Source organism: Festucalex cinctus, chromosome 8 (genome assembly GCF_051991245.1).
Source record: "Festucalex cinctus isolate MCC-2025b chromosome 8, RoL_Fcin_1.0, whole genome shotgun sequence".
In the NCBI taxonomy this organism is placed as follows: domain Eukaryota; kingdom Metazoa; phylum Chordata; class Actinopteri; order Syngnathiformes; family Syngnathidae; genus Festucalex; species Festucalex cinctus.
In genome coordinates this window covers 12,885,061-12,907,335 of record NC_135418.1, presented here as the reverse complement: position 1 = coordinate 12,907,335, position 22,275 = coordinate 12,885,061, and the positions used below count along the sequence as shown (strand labels likewise).

At 41.3% G+C, this 22,275-nt stretch overlaps 1 protein-coding gene across 2 annotated transcripts in view; it reads right to left on the bottom strand.

Annotated features, from left to right (window-relative positions):
- Nucleotides 1-349: 349 nt before the first annotated feature.
- The window catches only part of prickle2b (prickle homolog 2b), a 63,891-nt gene continuing 41,965 nt past the window's right edge, over nt 350-22,275 (bottom strand). For both annotated transcript variants that reach the window (XM_077530404.1, XM_077530403.1), the window contains exons 2-8: nt 20,252-20,435; nt 15,622-15,735; nt 15,021-15,158; nt 7,324-7,527; nt 4,381-4,567; nt 3,117-3,992; nt 350-2,192 (exon numbers count right to left, since the gene is read on the bottom strand). In XM_077530404.1, coding sequence (XP_077386530.1) covers nt 1,249-2,192; nt 3,117-3,992; nt 4,381-4,567; nt 7,324-7,527; nt 15,021-15,158; nt 15,622-15,735; nt 20,252-20,383 — 2,595 coding nt within the window. In that variant the 5' untranslated portion in view covers nt 20,384-20,435 and the 3' untranslated portion in view covers nt 350-1,248. The remainder of the gene's footprint in view (nt 2,193-3,116; nt 3,993-4,380; nt 4,568-7,323; nt 7,528-15,020; nt 15,159-15,621; nt 15,736-20,251; nt 20,436-22,275) is intronic.

Genomic DNA, 22,275 nt, shown 5'->3' with positions numbered 1-22,275 from the left:
CACTTAACACAGGTCATTCCCTGTTGTGAGAAATTGTTCACTCGACTGGTCTGAAAAGGACTTAAGTACCCAAGTACTTTTATAATTGATGGCTAGAGGGAAGAAGCTAGTGGACTGTCTGCTGGTTTTAGTGTGCATAGTTAGTGTGCCTACCTGGGCGAAGGAGCTGGAAGAGGTGGTGACCAAGATGTGGAGGGCCTCATTTTTCTAATCCGTATGTGCCTTGGCTCATAAAGGTTATGAAACGCAGGTGTACGTGGGTCCGTCTTGATACCTCCGACATCGTGTTTCATCAGTTACAAATACTGTCAAGGCGTGTGCGGTGTATACAAACCTTGCAGCACACTCAAATGATCACACAATTTTTATTTCAAAACAGGATGTTATAACACAGATGAAATTGGTTAGCGCTTAGCACGGAGATCCATCGGCAGCACGGCTTGTTTAGCGACTTGAAAACGAGTTACAACTGTAGAGGATGATGGAATTTGCGCACAATGCAAATTTGAATACAAAATCTCAGTCTGCAGAAGTTCCCATTCTTGTGCGGTGATGCAATCAACCAGAGATTTGGACTGCCATCTTGCATATTACCAATCCAACTGTACTTCAAAGTCCACTCCACATTGTTATTCATGTATGCACCCAGCACTTGGAGAAACGTGTTATGTTGAACAGACACTTGTCTACGCGCTCTCTAGAGAAAAACGCAAGCTGTCAATGGAATGAATGGCTGAAATAATCCTTTATTCCAAATTCTGGATCCGATCAGCCAAGTCACACATGCATGTGTACGCTGTTTTTCGCATTATCTACTGGATATCTACATATCATATATATTTAATACATAAATGATTCTATCCATACAAAATATAAAAATATGTGAGGCCTCATTTACAACCATATTTACATTTACAATGACTTCCTTAACTTAAGTGAAATTATTAGTTCATTTAGCTATGTACAGACTATGAACCAAATACAACAGCACGGCCTGTTCCATAAGAAAAATCACACCATGAAAAGCTAAACTGTATTATGCATGAAAAAAATTGCACATCAGCTTCTGCAAAAAATGATTTGATAAAACTGCGTGAGAAGAAATTATTAATACAAAGACACATGCAAACAATGTTGTGTTTTCACTGTTCACCGACTTGACTATTGATCAACAACATTATAAATGCGCCCATCTGTTCTCCAGATGAAGAATATTTATCAGCACAAGCTGTAGCAGACTACTCAATGTTATGAAATAATGCAGTTCTTGCTTTTTCGCCGTTTGTGCGTGGTTAACTGCGCACTGCGGTTGGTCCCTCCCATGCCGGAGCTGTACTTGTGGACGAGCTCCTGATTGCTGAGGTAGCGCATCTGGAGGGGTCGGGGTATGGGCTCCCCCAGGAAGTAACCTTCGTCCTCTGATTCCGATGAGGAAGAGCAGGTGGAGCACCAGTCGTCGTCATAGTCGTCCCAGGAGTATTGATTCAAGCCCGTGCGCCGTCCGGCGCCGGGGTTCTGAAGCGTTAGGTCCGATGTGGTCCTGGGGCATTGCCGAAACATTTGCGGTTGGTATCTCCCACCTCCTGTGACTCCAAACTGCTCCCTGGCACTCCTCGGGGGAGGGAAGCGATCGTAATCCTCTCGAACGTGAAGCTGTGGTCGTTCCTGAAGTCGCACCCTGCGCTCCGCGACCAAGTTGAGAGCGTTTTCGGAGCGAGAACGTCGGGATCTTCTGGAACGGTGGTGGTGATGGTGTCTGCGTCTGGGAGGGGTTTCCTCCGGCACTTCAATTCTGACGCTTGCTCCTCGGGCGCCTCCGCCGCCGCCGCTTACCCTGCGCTCGCTTATAGGGGGCAGGCGGGCAGCGTTGGCGCTATTCACCAAACTCATTCGCTCTTCCTCCTGGTAGGTGAACCCAGCAGGTAGATGAGCCGTGCTCCTGCCCACCCCCACACTGGAGGGATCACAATACTGCAACTGGTACTGAGAGGACCTGGAGGGATTTATCTCCATGTAGGTTTGACCACCATTGACACTATGAAGGGAGTCGGAGCTCTGAAACTGAACCGAGGAGTTAAGGGTGTCCAAGTTGCTTTTCTCAGAAATGTTCATTCCAGAGTCTTTGCTCAGATCAGGCATGGAGAAATGCGACAGGTGCTCTTGTCGCTTCCCGCCACCTTCGGCAGAGTTGCCTGTAAGGTATGAGAATTTAACGGGTTAAGGGAATAAATGACGAATCTGCTATTCTGTGAAATGGCTAATTTCAACAATTCCCTGGAAAAAAATGTCAATTTATGCTGAAAGATTATGATTTCATAGCACTTTTTATGACTACTTTTGCATTAAGTACAGTATCGGGCATTTTGGATAGTCATGTGATCATCGTGACATATCGCGTGCGTAAAATACACATTGAATGACATGCCTGCCAGTGACAACAAAGAGACTCACGAGGAATTATTGCGTCCCATGGCGGACATCAAAGGTGGAATTACACCTTTCGCAAAGAGGCACTTCTTCAAAAGCAATACAGCCACGGAGGACTTGCCAAAGATTTGCCGGGCTCATAGCAAGTTGGGGACCGTCTACAAGTTGCGTGTTCCAGAAGCTCAAATTAGCAGTCAAGTCACCACTGACATTGTTCACTCTGGAAATGTAATTTGTGGGCAGTCCCTAACCTGGACGATAAACATCCGGGTGACTTTTACTCTGCTAGGCTAAGGTACATGTGTGCTAAGCACACTTTAGCCCACATTAGGAGCGGCCACCGCCACTACCCCACCCCCAAATGGTCCCTGACGTGCTGAGGATTTTACTCTGACCAGAACTGGTGCAGTATTTGGGATAGAAGTCTTTTTCTTGCCCGTTACGTCAGCAAACTCTCATTCAAATAAATGAAGGCGGCTTTTGTTTACACACGGGATACATCACCACGATCACGTGACCAGGATAAACGGTATGTTCTCATTTTGATACTTAATCGGTTTAAAAGAAAATTCAGGGAATAAGATGACAGAGATATTTTCACTTTTATTCTTTACACACAATGCCTAATCCAATACTGGCTTTAAGATCATTTTACAGAGAAAATCCCGATGGTGCCCACCAGTACCCACCTGTGGCGTTGGAGAGAGCCAAGGACTCCATGGATCCCCTGGGGGTCTGCTCTAGAGGCGTCAGTTGCTCGGTGAAGTTAAGCGCATTGATGGGGTTCCTGCTTCTTGCCGCCTGGGTGGCTGGTGGAGGACCGACATCTCGGTCCCGCTGGAAGCCGTGCAGACTGATGGAGCGCTTGTCTGCGGAAAAGCCGCCGCTATGCTGCGAGAGCTGAGACACCTCAGTGAAACTCTTCTGGGTCCTTAACTTTTGCGGATAGTAATCATCATCAGCTGGCTGCTGGAACCACATCTCATTCAGAGAGTGGCCTTTCAGAACCGAGATTGGTGGTCTCTTCAGACCGCCGGTCTCCTTGACCCTGTGGTCCTGCTGCTGATTATTCTGCCCAGTGCATGGCGGGTTACAAGACGTTCTGACATTGCACTGGCTGAGGATCTGCAGAGGGGTGGGGTTTGCTGTCGCTTCAGGTTGGGCTTCAAATTTGTAACCATCGGCAACTTGCTTCTGGTTCTGCCAGGCAGGTGGCTCGCGTGTCAAACTCGGGGTTTGACTGGAAAGACTCAGTAGGTCCATTTGTAAAGACAATGGGTCCACCTCGCCAGGTAACGTCTCCGCCTGCCCTCCGCCACCGCCCTTTGCCGCTTTGGAACTGCGTCGGGACTCTCTGGTGGAACGGGCGCTCTGAAAGGCAGAATCCGAGGAGTCCGAGCCGTTGGGCTCCTCTCCCAGACTGCAAGAACGGGAGCAGAAGATTTGCCCCTGCTTGGGCAGGAAGGGTCGACCGAGCAGGGAGCGCTTGCAGCGGGCGCAACAGAAGCAACCCTCGGAGGCGTGCCAGTGCTGCCCGTCGTACGTCATCTGGCCTTGGTCAATGCCTGCAGGAAGAACACATTCGATAAAATTACATTACAGAGTTTTCAAAGTCAACGTACTGAAATGTTAATTAGAGAAAAAAGGCTCAAATTGTCTTTTGAGAAAAACAGCAAGAGACCCCAATTAAAGTGTACTCTGAGGCAATCTCTGGAGTTTTACTAGTCATGAATAAATGAAGCATTTTTCATAGCGTATGTTAGCAGCCACATGGGGAGAGAATTGTTTTTTATTGGGTAATAGCTGCCATCTGGTTTTCAAGCATCAGTTTCGTAATAGTTTGAGGGATCGCCTATTACATTGTCAGATGACAGCATTTGTTTTGAATTCATTTGAATTTGGTCTCCCATTGCACGGATGCATTATTAAATCGTCACAGACGGTTCGGCGTACCAATATGTTGTCCACAGGAATCGCAGTACTCGGCATAGAGGGATTCAAAACAAGAGCAGCAGTACGGCCTTCCCTCCTTCATGATGTAGCGCTGGCCCCCGAGCACGGTCTCGCACTCGAAACAGCAAAAGTGCTTCATGTGCCAGTGACGGCCTTCTGCTTCGGTGCACTCGTCTGCCAAGATGATCTGAGAAGGAGCAGATAAGATCTTTTCAAGACAAGGCCTACGTTAATAAAACCTCACTTGTGATATCATTGACAAAGTCTGCTTTTCCGCCAGACATGTTTTTCATTCCAGCAGATTAGTACAATTTGATATTTCATGTGTAGGAGGTTTGTTTGGAAGTTGGGTGCAAGGTTGAAATACTTCGAGGCATACACTGCAGTTGCGCTCATACTGGACCACTTCTTCTGGCTTAGGTGTGATTGTTCCTGCACACATACATCCACTGCTGTGCACTCATTTGGGCAATGACCAACACTTCACTACACAACACCTTATGCTGCATTCGAAGATGGTCAGAAGTCAGATTTATCCCAGTTGGCATTTCCCAGTTCCGAACTGAAAGCGTTTGAGGCAAAAGTAAACTACCAAAATGGCTTATAATGATAAACTGTTTTTTGTCCTCAAAACACATTTTGACCAGCAAACTCGCCTTCTTGCAATTTTGCTTCATTTATGTATTTAACTCATTTCATACACTTTCTATACAATTCAGTAGGTGTCATGTACGTTGCGTTACGTGACGTTGCCGCGAATATTTATGAATAAAGAAAGCTACCTAGTTTTATATTCGAGTAAATTGTGTATTACCATTCACAGTATGTGTTTCCATAGTGGTCGCCATTGTAGAGTGACGTCACATCAAAGTCGGTCGGTGAAGTCGGTACTTTTTATTTTCCGACTTCGCAAGTGGGATTTCCGAGTTCAAGGGGGCGTTTCCCATACATGCGTCCTGGTTTGAAGTCGGAAAAGTCCCACTTCCTACTTTCTTCGAATGCAGCATATTCCAGGAACTTTCTAGACATTGCAGATTATTTCGAGTGCTTCCTTCCCGGGGTGATGTTGATTCTGACGGTATGATAAATGCGACTGTTAAAATTACAGCCCTAAAATTACCTTTTTAAAAAGTAAATAAAACCTGATTTTTTTCCCCATTAAGAAGAAGTATATAGAATATAAAATATAGAATATTTAGCACAGAAGAAATGTGTGTTTTGTAAAGTTTAAATCAATATTAAAATTCTTCTTTTGTTTTAATTTATCTTAGTAAGTCATAGTGTCCAATCACTGGTGAGCTATTTCTAGAACAGACACATGGGCTACGAATGTTGTCCTTGGGGCTAACTAGTACCAACTGCCACCTATACTTTATTTATTTATTTATTTATTTATAGGACAATGCATATCAGACCAAAAGGCATTTAGGTTTGCAGTATCTCGTCTTGCTCCCTCACTTGTCTTCTGTTATGTGCGAAGGAGGAAACAAAAAATGTAAATTAAAGACGTGGTCATTCACTCTTCTCTGCAAGTAGCCAATCATATTGTATCTTGCTTAGAGCAGCAGTAGCAAGGCAGTATTAGCAGTTATTGAAACCTTGACTTTTTAAAACCATGGTAAACCATCAAACTGGTAATTGGCCCATGTCTAGTTGTAACCTGTATATGTACATACATTGCACTGAATGTGAGACGTGGTCACGGCGTGGGTTAGATCCAGATAACAGATTGGAGGGATTATCCGGAGGGGGAAGCTCACACTAACCAAATCTGGTATGACTTGAAGTGCTTATTTAAAATTTGTTACGCCAGTCTGGTCCTAAAATGTTGTTGTTCATCATGGTTTGTCTTCCTTGTCTGGTGTAAAAAAACTAAACAAACAAGCCAAATGTGGGTGGAATTGTGTGACAAAATAATATTTCAAGTTTACTTTTAATTTCTTGAAGTGGGTCAGCTGAATTAGCTGGTAATAATTCATGCATGAGTCCAGACACAAAGGCAGCAGACAAGTTTGAGCCGAAAGTGTCTTTCTTACTCTCGATGTGTTGTCTGCAACTTGAGTGCTAATTTGACACTGTGCAAAGATGAGGGTCCGCATGGATAATTTATTTGTGGAACCGTTCAATTACATTCATTATGAGTTCCAGACAATGTAAACCACAACAAAATGCCAAAAGGGAAATCTCAAAAGCAGAATTAAATACTTGACAATACACTTTTAGGGTTAATTCAAAACAGATTCGTGATAATTAGCATTTCATTATGATTAGTCATAGACAAACATGTGATGTTTATTTGATTTCATTTCTTTCTTTCTGCAGCCCATAGTTGTGTAATTTTAGTTGGAAGAGTGAGTGTCCCCATTTACTCACTGCCTTTGACAAGTATACTTGTCAATTGTATTTTTTAGAGCGGTGCTAAATGGGGGCGAATCTGAGCATGCTCCACTGTAAATATCAAACTTGGAAACAACTTTACTGATGCCCAACCACCGGTAGATGACATCATTGCCCCATTTTATAGGAAATAAACACAGTTTCAGAGTCCATGGGAGAAATGGCTGTATTTTGGCAAACCTACATTTTTCTGCTGTCAATTATAAAAGAACGGGACGGGACAAAAAGTAGGGAGTCTATTCTGTTATTTGGTAGATTCGGTTTATATATAATTATTGAATGTAATATCACGTGAGTATTGGAAATGTAAACATTTTCTATAATGACTGGCAGTGAATGAGTTAAAGAGGGAAGTTCGTGTTAATTGTCTGGAGATCATTCGAGTGAAGAACGTTCTTTACAATTTTACAATGTGTGTGTGTGAATAAAACCAGTGAGCATCATATGACAGCACTTTCGTGCATACTTAGGCGATGCATGTGCAGAGAGTTAATCATGGTGATGTGTCAGCACATGATTATCCGCATGCTCATGACTGGCGTCTACCTCATCGCAAGCCGTGCAGCGCGGCTTCAGCCTCTCCGCGTGGTGCCGCCCGCAGTAGATCTTCCCGTCCTGGTAAAAGTAGATGAGGTCCACCAGCAGCTCGCCACACACGCTGCACACGAAGCAAGCCGGGTGCCAGCACAAGGCGTGGCCGGCGCGGGATGCAAACACTGCAATGTCGCCGCCATTTATCTGGCTGCCACACTGACAACACATGGAGGAGATGTAGTTTTAACGCAAGATTTAAATATTAATATTAAAGGCCCGGTCTGCCGTTTTCACTCAGGAAAAGGCGCTTTTTAAATACAGGATTTAAACAAAAACTACTTCTCAATTTACAGCTCTGGGCTTCTCTTAATGTTTGGTGGTGATTTTGTCCTAAACCCTCACCCTCCTAGTCTGTATTTTGCCATTTTGTGTTTGTTTTGTAAACAGAGGGACATTTCTGTGGAAAGACAGTGTTTACAGTCCTCCAGCCAATCGTAGAGCGGGGGGAAGCGTGTTGTAAATGGAGCCGGGCGAATTTGCCGGCTGTGCGACGTCACTCCCGTGGCAATTTGAAAGCACGCACGGATTATTTATTTATTTTTTTTCCACTCACTCACTCACTCACTCACTCACAGCAGCTTACATGTGTGAATGAGTGAGTGAAAAAAAAAAATCCGTGCGTGGGTTAGGTTGCCGCGGGAGTGACGTCACGCAGCCGACAAATTCGCCGTTTGCGACACACCACCCCCCGCTCTGCGATTGGCTGGAGGGGTGTAAACACTGTCTTTCCACAGAAACGTCCCGCTGTTTACAAAACAAACTCAAAATGGCAAAATACAGGCTGTGGGGGTGGGGGTTTAGGACAAAATCACCACCAGGCATTAAGAGAAGCCCAGAGCTGTAAATTAAGAAGTTTGTCTGTTTAAATCCTGTATTTAAAAAGTGCCTTTTCCTGAGTGAAAACGACAGACCGGGCCTTTAAGCAAGACAAGGCAAGGGAAAGGAGGGCATTTGAAACAGTAAGAATTTATACTTGGGCTTGACTTCACATGCAGCAAAACAGTTAAATGCTGCTTCACCACGTTTGCTTTGAAAGCAGCACAACAGCTAAATGCTGCTTCACCATGTTTGCTTTGAAAGCTGGACTCCACTAATTGACCTGAGTCTGCAGATTTTAGAGCCCAACTAGATTTATATTCAATTAGCATTTCCTTCATGTATTCAGGATTCAAACCATTCCGTGATTTATAGAACAGTGGTGGAATTTTAAAATGAATTCTATAGCTGACTGGGAGCCAGTGTAAAGTCTTTAGGACTGGTGAAATGTGTTCTGGACACAAATGCACAAAGAACTACATTATACTGAGGCATTTCTGATTGTAACTATAAAGTACTCATCTTTTTTATTTTATTTATGTATTTATTTCTTTATTTATTTTTTAAATAAATACCGCTCATGTATTGGATGTCATCAAATTGGAGAGCTGTAACTAATGTTGTGGCCAAAGACTGCTGGAATTGTGTGTCATTCATTATAGGCATTTTTCAAACAAAATAGGTTTTTGCTTCATTAAAAAATGATGAACAGAATGAGAATGTTCAATATCGGACAATCACGTTACAACCCGTTCTCCGATAATGACTTTCACGGATCAAAGGTCCTTTGAAATAGCCCCATTTCTTCTTCATGTGATGGAATCCCTCTCCAATCAGGCTGCTGTTGTGCCGCATTACACACCAAGAGATCACCTTCAAGTGAGAACCAACGCTATTATAGGGGATAAAAGTTGGTGATATGTGGAAGAACTTTTCTTAACAGCATCATCACAAGATACTTAATGTCATCCTGGAAGTTTAAGTTTATAGTTATTTGCATTTTACATGCAAACTAAAATGAGAAGATGTGCTTACGTGTGTGGCCTTCACCAGAGGAATTTGAATGGTGGACACTAGTAGGGCAAAAGAGAGAAATAAAAAGGCCAGTGATATATGGATAAGAGACAGAAAGGTTGACAAGTTGGCGAGATAATAAGAATGAAAGTGAAGGAGGCACAGGGTCAAAGTTCAGGAGGGAAGAGTAGATTTAGAGGCGCTGGAAGATGGCGATAAGGGCGAGTTACAATCAGTCTGCTCAACTGGAACAAGGCTTACAGCTGCATGGAGGCTTCATGGGGCTTCATCAATACACACTCAACAGTCTTATCCCTCCCTCATCTATGTGCTTTGCGGGTGGATGACAACATCTGTTGAGTCAAAGTGAAACAATAGCCACGTTGCTACTGCCCAGTGTTGAAATATGTGTAGTTGTTTGCGTGCCATTTTGCAATCTACAATATGCGGGGTTGTTTCATATGGAAGACCAAAAATGCCAAAATAAAAAATAAATAAAAGTGAAAATAAAAACGGAGAGAAAAATATAAAACAAAAATGAAATACAACAAAATAATAAAAAAAATATGTATATACAGTGGCATGAAAAAGTATCTGAACCTTTTGGAATTTCTCACATTTCTGCCTAAAATCACCATCAAACGTGATCTGATCTTTGTCAAAATCACACAGATGAAACAACAGTGTCTGCTTTAACTAAAACCACCCAAACATTTACAGGTTTTCATATTTTAACAAGGATAGCATGCAAACAATGACAGAAGGGGGAGGAATAAATAATTGAACCCTCTGCTTAAGGATACTTAAAGAGCAATTGAAACCAATTTTTACCAAACAATTTAAGTCAGGTGTGTGCCCAATCACTGATGAGTGGCTTAAAGCTTCCCTGCCCACTATAAAACACACACCTGGTTAGAATTGTCTTGATGAGAAGCATTGTCTGATGTGCACCATGACTCGCTCAAAAGAGCTGTCGGAAGACCTGCTATCAAGAATTGTTGGTTTGTATAAAACTGGCAAAGGATACAAAACCATCTCTAAAAGTCTGGATGTTCATCAATCAACAGTCAGCGAAGTTGTGTACAAATGGAGAGAGTTTGGCACTGTTGCTTCCCTCCCAAGGAGTGGGCGCCCACCAAAGATGACGCCAAGAGTTCAGCGCAGACCACTCAGAGAGGTAAAAAATAACCCTAGAGTGTCTGCTAAAGACTTACAGAGATCACTGGCACAGTCCAATATCTCTGTGCATGCATCAACTATATGTAAAACATTGGCCAAGAATGGTGTTCATGGGAGGACTCCACGGAGGAAGCCACTGCTGTCTAAAAAAAACATTGTGGCTCGTTTAATGTTCGCAAAAAGGCACTTGGGCACTCCACAGAAGTTTTGGCAAAATATTTTGTGGACTGATGAAGCCAAAGTTGAATTGTTTGGGAGGAACACACATCGTCATGTGTGGAGGAAAAATGGAACAGCTCACCAACATCAAGACCTCATCCCCACCGCGAAGCATGGTGGAGGGTGCATCATGGTTTGGGGCTGTTTTGCTTCCTCAGGGCCTGGACAACTTGAAATCATTCATGGAAAAATGAATTCAAAAGTTTATCAGGATGTTTTGCAGGAAAACCTGAGGCCGTCTGTCAGACAGTTGAAGCTAAAAAGAGGATGGATGCTGCAACAAGACAATGATCCAAAACACAGAAGCAAATCGACTTCAAAATGGTTTCAGAAGAACAAAATACACGTTCTGGAGTGGCCAAGTCAAAGTCCAGACTTGAACCCCATTGAGATGCTGTGGCGTGACCTCAAGACAGCGATTCATGCCAGACATCCCAGGAATCTGACTGAACTACAGCAGTTTTGTAAAGAAGAATGGGCCAAGATCAGTCCTGATCGATGTGCCAGACTGATCTGCAGCTACAGGAAGCGTCCGGTTGAAGTTATTGCTGCCAAAGGGGGGCCACAAAATATTAAATGTGATGGTTCAGTTACTTATTCTTCCCCCCTTCTGTCATTGTTTACATGCTATCCTTGTTAAAATATGAAAACCTGTAAATGTTTGGGTGGTTTTAGTTAAAGCAGACACTGTTGTTTCATCTGTGTGATTTTGACAAAGATCAGATCATGTTTGATGGTGATTTTAGGCAGAAATGTGAGAAATTCCAAAAGGTTCAGATACTTTTTCATGCCACTGTACATAAATAAAAGCAAAAATCTAAAATTGGTCCTGCATAGTTTCATGTGTTTAATGAAGTAAATCGAGTCATATCATATCATGTGTCACTTCAAATGTGCAGTGTTGACTTGTGAGTGTCAACAGCCAACAGTAATTTGATACCATCAAAAAATGAAACCATTTTATTTCTTTGACGTTTTAATATTTTACAACACAACACTATTTTCCCTCCATCCCTCCTAAGTCAGGGTGCAGCTATGCCTGTAAACAGGTAAGCATCATCAATAAATTGAGCACCATTCACGCTGTAGTCCAAAAAGGCCGCTGCAAGTGATCAAGTACGTGAACGAAACTGTAAATATTGATGGAGGCACTGGGGCATGTTTTCCAGCAAGAATTTTGATAAGTCTGAAACTGACACAAGTCCCAGAGGCATTTTGAAGACAAACAAGTCTGGTTACTTTTTCAGTGTGACAGCTCAGATATCAGCTCGAAGAATGACACACTAGCATAGATGCAAAATAACAGTGATGAATAGGCAATACATATTTCAGCAGTTATACATTAATTTCATGCATAAAGTACACCTCCACAATGTAATGACACCCAATACAATTTTTTTTTTTTTTTTTTTATCTATCACTGTCAGGGAAGTGTTAATTTAAGACATGTTTATCGCCACCGTCAAGCACAAAGTTTGTGGAGAGGACACAATGTGCGCAACAACAACTTTATTCAGGTGCGCATTGGAAGATAAATAAGGGGATCTTTTTTTCTACAGCCCCACAATTCAAATGATCTCATTCACACTCTACCTGTCCAGCATACATAATCAATCACAAACTTTGTAGAGTTGCTTGTAGCATGAGGAATTTAGCATTATTATTCAGTTATGCTAAGAAACTGTCTAAAAGTGATGACAGTATTTTTGGTGCACTTTTTTTTTTTTTTTAATAAATAATTTCACTGTATGATTGCACACACCTGTTCCAATTGCTATAGATACATGCAGTAAAAGAAAAGCTGGTTTCCACACACATTTTAAAAGGTATAGTAAGACCAATTATCGGCTGTGCCGATTATCAGTGCCGATATTTTGCATTTTGACAAATATCGGCATCGGCCTTTTTACGAATCTGAAGGCCGATAAAGTTGGTATCTCACTGAGCGGTGAATGCTTGTGAACGTAGTGAATTTAGGGTTTTCAGCAGGATTTGTAAGTTTTTAATTGTCACAAAGACATTTCAAACATATTCAGACAATTTTTCACTGTCTGCAAAGATCTTTTAAAACCTTTTAAGGGCCCTGCCAAAAATAAATAAATAAATAAAATAAATAAATAAATAAAAATTTATATATATATATTAGTGCTGTCAAAGTTAACGCGTTAAATTTGGCGATTAATAGAAAAAAATTAACGCCGTCTTTTTTTTTTTGTAAACGTTCCTTTGCTGCCTTGAGCCGACGCAAACCACCACTTAAATTCACAAGAAGAAGAAGAAGAAGAAGAAGAAGAAGAAGAAGAAGAAGAAGAAGAAGAAGACGATGACGAAGAAGAAGAAGAAAAGAAGAAGAAGAAGAAGAAGAAGAAGACGACAACGACGGCGAAGAAGACTTCTGGTCACGTGACTTATGTAGCGTCCCTGGCGCGAAGATGGACCGCGACGGACTTTTGGGCGGAAAGTCCTACTTCAAAAAGTTACCCGACGGCTCGTTGGAGAAATCTACTGGTTTGCTCACTTTGTAAAGCTGAATTCAAATATCACCGAAGTTGTATATCTGAATGGAATTGGAGTATTGCCCACTACAAAGGTGGTCAGAGAGAGAAGGAGCACACAGCAGGCTGGCATCCATTGCACGCAAGTACCTGTCAACTCATGCAACCACAGTACCCTGTGAGAGGTTGTTCTCGCTCTCAGGCCACATCATTCAAAAGAAGCTTCTTTGTCCCCTGATAATGTGAACAAACTGGTTTGCCTCAATAATTGGCTAAGTATAAAGGATTAAGCCAAATTTCTTTCCATGGAGAAAAAAAAAATATTCAATCGAACTTTCAGCAGTATTTATTTTTTTTTTACATTGACTCAGGCACTTTTTTTTTTTTTTTTTTTTTTAATTTTGAGTGACAAAAAGAACACATTTGTTGTTATTCAAAATTTTATTTCATTTATATTTCTACATTAGAGTAAAGAGTATTTTTAAAAAAAAAGAAAAAGAAGGTGCCCGCAATGTTGAGTCAAATTTGATGTTTTTGTTTAAAGTTTATATTTTACAGGAGAATAATTGTTTTCAAAAATTAAGGAAAGCGCTTAAAAATAACTATTAAAAGTTTTTGACTCAAAATCTTATTTGTATGTGATGATTCTACATTAATTTAAACACTGTGCTTGGGTAAATATTTGTTACAACCTTTATAAAAAAATGTATAAGCAAAAGTAAAAAAACAAAACAAAAAAAAACCCAAATTAATCGCGATTAACTATAAAAAATTGCGCGATTAATTAGTTAATTTTTTTTAATCATTTGACAGCCCTAATATATATATATATATATATATATATATATATATATATAGCTACATTAGCATGCGTTTGTTGCTAAGTGAGATACAGGGAACTTCTCATTTATGGATTTATTTAAATTTACACTATTTAAAAAAAAATAATGCTGACACTGGGAACTCCCTACACTTATTATTCGTAAAAATGAAAAAAAAAAAAAGGAATTAGGTTGAAATGTTTGGAAACCTTTACTTACAATATAGAAAACGTTATTTTATTTATTTTACTTGCTTAGTTTTTAACACATGCTGATGACCTTGGAAGCTCCCTGCAATTTTTGTTATAATTTTTAAACAAAGCTGTCAATTCTTTAAATGTTTAAAATTAAAGAATTAATTATTTTATTTTTTTATTTTGACGCTAATATTTTTCTCTTTTACTGTAAATGATATTCGGCTTGAAATATCGGTTAGTGGTCTCCTTGACTACTAATAATTGGTATCGGCCTTGAAAAAAAACCCATATCGATCAATCACTAGTAAAAGTACCGACAAATTGCCAGCTGTCTACTCTGCATGTCTGTCATATGAATCACTGAATGGTCACCCTACACATTTGACCTTTATCCACTGATGTCACGCCACTGCAAAAGGATATTTAAAAGAGTGATGATGGGCTGAGGGGCGGCACGGTAGTCGAGTGGTTAGCACGTCCGCTTCCCAGTTCTGAGGTCTCCGGTTCGAGTCCAGGCTCGGACCTTCCTGGGTGGAGTTTGCATGTTCTCCCCGTGCCCGCGTGGGTCTTCTCCGGGTACTCCGGTCTCCTCCCACATTCCAAAGACATGCATGGCAGGTTAATTGGGCGCTCCGAATTGTCCCTAGGTGTGCTTGTGAGTGTGGATGGTTGTTCGTCTCTGTGTGCCCTGCGATTTGTTGGCAACCAGTCCAGGGTGTCCCCTGCCTACTGCCCAGAGCCAGCTGAGATAGGCGCCAACAGCCCCCGCGACCCTTGTGAGGAATAAGCGGTCAAGAAAATGGATGGATGGATGGATGGATGATGGGCTGCTCCCACATTACCGTGGTCAACATCTTCAGTCGGATCATATTTACATCCTGTAAGAATGGCGATTTTGAAATTTCTACCTGTTCACAGATGGCTCCCGTCATGGTCACAGGGAAAGGGCGGACGTTGCCGCGACCAAGATTTTCCCGTTTCCGTTGGTTACTGAAGAGCTTCAGCTCCCGCTTCTCCTCATCATCCAAACTGTTGCAATAGCGCACCTGAACATGCAACAACAACATATCAGTGTTCACGTTCTAATATGCGTTTGTGACAGGTTTAACACAGGAAATATCAATATTTAACCAAATGAGATCATACAAGTATAATTCAGATGACAAAATAGCACTTTCCAGGATGGTTGTCTTTTTTGTTGATGAACAATCCATCTATCTGTCTGTCCATATATCGTCTATCATCCCTCTCGTCATCTCTCCCTTTCAATTCTGATTATGGAAATTGATAAGTGTGTAAAATCAATTCAGCACAGTGAGGTAAAATGTAATGAGGCATTTTCCAAGTACTTTATTGACTTATTAGACATTTACTAGGCAGTAAAGCAAACATATTTCACAATTCACTTTTCACTAATGGAATCTCTGTCTTGAAGGGGGGAGGGAGGAGGAGATGGATGGATATGACTGAAGGTGATGGAAGGGGGAGGGGATGCATTTGGACTCTCACCTCATTGTCATGAGGCGGCAGCTGATGGAGGAGCTGTTTGATTCGATATTTCTCTCCTGGGCTGTTAACATAGGGCACCTTGTCCTCAGGGAGGGAGCTGTAGTACTGGTGGACCTGACAGAGACACAAGAGAGGGCGGATTTGAATGTTGACAACCATATTGACCATTTTTATTACAGTCAAATTACTCATAAAATAGAGGACTGCCAAGTTATTACCTCGGCCATCCTTTCTAACGCAAATCTGGTTTTCTTTTGTCTGTGTGTAAAGAAATTGGTATAAAGAAGCTGGCTCATTTGGAGGAAAGCTGATGATGGTATTGGTCCATCAATTTAGGAGGCGAATATTATTGACCTTGAGAAAAACTCAATTTTACAAAATGGTCAGCTCCTTCCCAGCTTACCTTTTACAATTATTTGGTTGACTGCATATAGCTGCTACATTTTTTTTTAAATTTTTTTAAAATCTTTTCACCTTGTAGTCAGAAAAAAATGATTAAAGACCAGGAGTGACTCAGTTGGCTAAAAGCAATCTTGCCTTTCCATCATTTCACATGGACAAGGGAACTTATTACTGACCTGTCACATGTGTGCGCACCCGCACACGTGGATAAGAAGCGATTAACATACCGTATATGCATGTAGAAATGTGTGTGCTCAAGTAGGTGCACAGAAGCAGGATTAATGATATTCTTTATTTTCAGTGGCACACAATGAACGTCATCTCCCTGTTATTTATGATAGTCTTGCTATTGCACTGTAACAGGGGCGGGGTCGAGCTAGAATGGAGGTCGGGCTACTCAAACTTGAATGTGAGAGGCCCGGGGGTGTCAATCATGAGCATTTTAAACGCAAACAGGCTCTGTCATGTGTGCTGAAGGGTTGGATCCCAATGCGCAGATACAAATAAGGTTTTAACTATTTATTCACATAACTTGACTAAACGAAAAACAACGAGAATGCATCGAGAATCAAAAGACGCCATGCCCCCTTGGGCTGCGGAGAAGCACAGAGGAACAGTGAGTAATAATCCGGCAACACACACATTTCTCAGATAGCTTATATAAACAGTGAATCAATCTCATTGGTTGTGGCATGTGGGACCAGTACTGACATGGAACTATCTGATTGGCTGTTGACGCAGTTACACGATTAAAGATTCCTGACATCACAAAACATCATATATCATTACAGATAGTTCTTGAGACCACATAACATCACATACCATTCAAGATTCTTGTCACCACATATCATCACATAGCATCCTTGACATCACATAGCCTAAAACTAGTTGAAACTAGATGGTTATATCAATACAAGACAGACACTTTGACCTCACTGCCAACAGGTCATGAACTCAACTCAAACTTAGCCCAGGCGTGACCCCAGACATGAGACAAGACCCAAACATTACTCCTGCATGACCCGAGTCATGACAGGTTTGAGGACTATAAGAAATATGGCAAATGAGCATACATGTGGAATACTAGGATGTGATTGCAGTAGTTAGCAACATTTTGTGACGGCTCATGAAGCAAATCATAGGAATGAAAAGGTGATCAATACCATTGACAACAACCCATCTGTCAGACGAATGGCTCTACTGATAGAGGCTATCAGCTATGTATGTCCTTGCCCATAACACATTTTCTGTCACACACTTGCACAGCTCGACCACACCTAAACTCTTCTTACACTATCCAACATTGTTTCTATAAATCTTGTCCAGTTGGGAAGATCGGGTGTTTCCTTTATTTGGACTTACACAAGCATGTTTACGGTTCCAATAGATTCATAGCAGATAGTTGGAAAGATAATCAGATTCCTTTTGTGTTGCTTTTGTTGGCATCAATTGGTGTTGCAGAGGGCTGGGAAAGGTGTGTCCAGCAGCAGGGCCCAAATTTCCATGCACACGCAGTAGAGAAAATGGACATGCTACCAGAGGAGCACACATGACACATGCTTCCAACGACAACAACAGGGTTGCATTTTGGAGGTGAAAGGCCCACCGCCCCCCTCAGGCTAAGATCTAAGGACAGATTCCGCACAAAGTACACACCCGATTGCGGCAAGAGGCGGCTGGAGCAGCTTGTGATAATCACTGTAATCAAAAGCAGATGAAACGAAAAGACAGCGTGCAATTTCGATCTGTGCCGAATGAATCTTTTTCAATGTTCAACGGCAGAAATTGCAGCTGAGCAGAGTGATGACTTCAGCCGGTTTATGTTCAAGTTATGGGTCAGACAGCTGGAGAAGACGGCAACAGTGCTGACAATCTCTCAACAAGCCACTTTATAGTATGTTAGTGGAGACAAATTTTATTTTTGAGCAAAACAAACACTGTTAAAAAGGGTCTGTGCTCGTCCTTTAAGGACTGTATTATTATTATTATTATTATTATTATTATTATTATTATGCTTTTCCACAACAAAATACTGACTCCTAAAACTGTATGCACAACCATGCACGAGAATCAACACTGCGTTTGTATGCTAAACAATGCTTTGAACAAATGACAGTTTACTGATGAATGCAGTTGGCAAAGGTTGTAAAAGAGGGGATCCATGGAAAAATGAAATAATTGTCGTTACTAGTTCAAGCCGCAGACTGTGACTGACATTACTGACTCACAAAACGGTCAAGTCCTTTTGCCAATTTCCACCAGATCTGATTTGCACTTCACAGTTTGTAAAGTACATCTTTGAAAGCTTTATCTCTTAAATTGCTCTTTATCTCCGTAACCAGAGCATAACACGACTGACAGATCAAAGGCAAATATGTTCTTTGTACACAAGGAAAAACAAAAAAAAACAAAAACAAAACAAAACAAACAAACACTATACAGGCGACGTGTTGCACATGACAATAAGCTCTTATCACATGATACTTCCAAGTCTCTCATCAGCAACATGATTGGTTTTGACAAGCTCTGACTTGGCAACAGCCTAATGTTTATTTGAGAGAAATACTGACATGGCAACAAACATTGAGATACAATATTAGTATTCACATTGTAGCTCAGTGATCTTTCCAAAATTAATTCTGTGTTGCAGCTGAGGACCGGATATGTTCTCCCTTCTACAGTTGTGCTTAAAAGTTTACATACCCCAAGGGTATGTAAACTTATGAGGGCACTATATGGCGAGAAAGAGGCTTAATGCCCATACAATCCAAAATAATGTGGCAATTGTTTTGATATTGTCAGAGGTTGAAGTAGACAGATGTGCATGTGAATTTTGGTGACAGTTCATAGCATTTTAGTGTCATTAAGTGACTCTTGGCTTTTGTACATTTACAGTTGTGCTCATATGTAAACTTTCAAGCACATCTGTGTATTGTTGTCTCAACATTAATCCACATTCAAGGACAGAGTATGATGGGACTTAAGTTCACATAGTGCTGATACCCATCCTTAAATGGAGCACAGATTGGGCTGTGTCATTCTTCACGTTTGTTTTTCATCTAAGAAAGTCGGAGCGCAAACTAGTGAACCACCAGGCTTCCCGTTGTGTCTCCCTCTGCTGGTCATTATTATTTCTTGTGTTTCTCGGGTAGATCGTGGCTGAAGACAAATTCCTTGTGTGTTTTTACATACTTGGCCAATATATATGATAATAGATCATTCCAGCCCTGGCTTGGATTTTTTGAGACATTGTGTGAGACTTAACACCATCTCCAAAAGTTCATCAACCCCCAAGAGCAAACCTAAACCAACTGTTAAGATACATGAGCTTAATTTTAGCTTCTCACTCTTCAGGCCTCTATGCAAGGAGGACAGCCAAAGGTCCCAAAACAGACCTTCAGCTAACTAGTTCTTCATTCATGAGTGTTGTAAAATAGCAGTAAATATGTTGAATTTATTCAACAGATCAGGTTCCACTTTGGCCTGACTGCTGAGTGAAGTCACACTCCCTAAGACATGAACCTAATCGACTTCAAGGTTGGCCATATGACCCAGGAGAGGAATGAAAAATAGCCTCTCATGGTGAAAACGGAGGGCGTTGTATTGACCACTTCATCACCCTTAGCTCATCAACAAAAAGAAAGCGCCTTCCATAAACACTCCTTCCAGCCAATAAACCCAGAAACCCTCCTAACAGTCACAGCTCAATGAAGTAATTGGGCTGTTTAATGTGTTTGTGTATCACACAAGCTTAGCTGCGTCGCTGCAAGGCCTGATGAAACTTAACATAAACATGTTTGCAGGCAGAATGGATTGGGGGATTGTGACTGCAGGAGCTTTGTAATCCTTTTATCCTGCAGGCTCAGCAAGCAAATTCGAGGAGCTATCAAATAGTGGAATAAGTCGTTATTGTATATGATTTTAATAACCCATTCTGGTGCAGTCACATGTATGAGCTTTTGTAACTAGTGGACAATTACTAGACACACCAAGCTAATGAGATACACGATTGCACTGCGCTAAAGTAATTACACAGCCACTGGTGACCAGATTGACTAACGATTAAATTTATTATAAATTGTTCCTCGTGAAAATTTATTGTACATTTATTTTTCATCGAAATTCTAGCGTTTCAGTTATTAATTTTGAAAATATGGTCACATTGCTGGTGATTGTATCCGAGAGTGGATGGTTGAATATTTAAAACGTGCGTCAGGGTGCATTGTACCTGTTCAGGTTTCAGTCCTGGTGGCACCCAGGCGTACTCCTCCAGGGCACATCCAGAGTCATCATCTGAAGTAGAGTTCCTCTGGAAGTCGTACATCAGCTTGGTGAGCGTCTTCTCCATTTCCACAGGCATGGCGGTCACTGCATGCTCCTCCCGCCGACACTTACAATGCACACAGATCTTCCTAACGTCACAAAAAGGAAGGGGGACTACCTTAAAATGATGGCGTTGGACAAATTACAAAAGCACAAGCTAAAGTTGGATGTAAAAATAAGAGTTTGCTATATGATCTTTAATTTATGAAGCTCAGTTTTGTGGAGTGGAACATTTTTCATTTGAGCTCAGCAATTCAGAGAGAACACCATGAGCATGGAAACACACTCTTTAATAAATCACCGTTCGGATGATTTCATCAGAAACAAGCACATACATTGTAGTTGATTTTTAGTCCCATGAAACAAGTTTTAAATTACCAAAGGAAAAAAGGAGACATATTTTTACAGGCTTTTTATAGGAGGAATCCAAGTGTGAAAAAAATCTAATCATCCCACCTACTTGGTCGTAAGCACAGTGAACAGCCCTATTGATAATTCTGTAAACTCCCTTTGACTTTTTCCTAAAACCAGATGGGGTCTTACACATAAGGAGTGTTTTAACTCCTCTTAGGTCAAAGGTCAGGCCTCCCACAGCACACTCACAGTAAAAATGTTGAGGCTGTGAATACAATGCTTAACAACCCTCTGCGGAACCAAGAACAAGGAAACCGAATGAAGCCAGTGATGATGGAAAGCAGAATTGTGAACACGTGCACACGATTAGCAGAGCACATCATAGCACAGCTTGGTTAGTCAAGCTATGCCGTAAAAAGGTGTCAATGCATAAAATTTGAGGTTGATTGATCGCCTGGATAGGAATCTACCATTCCATACAGTGTAGTTCAATTTGACTCGATTTCAAAACTCTGATTTTGGTATACATCTTTACCTTGGGTGTGGATACACAGAACAGAACACATTTAAACTTGACACATTCAACAACAGCAAAATTGCGAGATGAAAACATTTCCCTACACAACCGCAAAACAAAAAAGTGAATATGGCTAGGCTACTGAGTGAGACTGTCAAGGTTCTTAAACACTTACTTCCAAGAACTGCATTAAGATTGATTAAAGAGATTAGCTTTAAACTATCACTCACTGGGGAGTCAGAACAGGTTGTGGATTAAATAACGAAAACAACAATATAAGGCACCTTCACTGACTGACTGCCTAGTACGCAAAATGGGGACAAGGAGCATAATGTACATACAGATTTGCTTTTGTCCTTGACAGCCCCTAAGGCAGCAAAAACAGGGAGACAATCTCATTACCTTCCCAGACGGACGCCTACTTGTCTGACTGAAAGCCCTCACAGAGGAGCTTACAGACACTCTGCACACTGTTTGACACACGGGTGGTCAAAGATGTGCTCATATAAAGTGCCAGAAGCATCAATGGCACATTGTGAATTCACCTAAACGTTACATATTCAAATGCAAAAGTTGCATCTTTTTAGCAAAACACCGCTATGGATGTCTCTGACAGAAACTCAAGAGGTTTTAAATTATCCCTGTTGTCCGCTCAAATAAAAGCTATGACATGTTAGAACGTGTCATATGGCATGTGAAGCATACAGACAGGTCAAATGTTGGACAAGTTCACCACCACCAGTTGTGATCCCCTCCCAACTATTACTGTCATCTTTAGTTGTCAACATCGCTGTAAGCAGACACCACAAAATACAGCAAATGACACTAAACCACAAAATTGCCAACTGTGCCTTCCATCAGTACTTGGGGATGTGATAAAAAACAAAACAAAAACAAACTCAAGCAAATTGCTAAGTTGCTAAGTTGTCAAAGCAAGGCAGTTTGAGTCAAAATGGCATAAGTCTGTCATTCAGAGCAACCCATTTTCCTATTTGTCATCATTTTTAATTGAACAACTTAGCTGTACAGTTCTTAATTATTATTTTTTTTGTTACGGC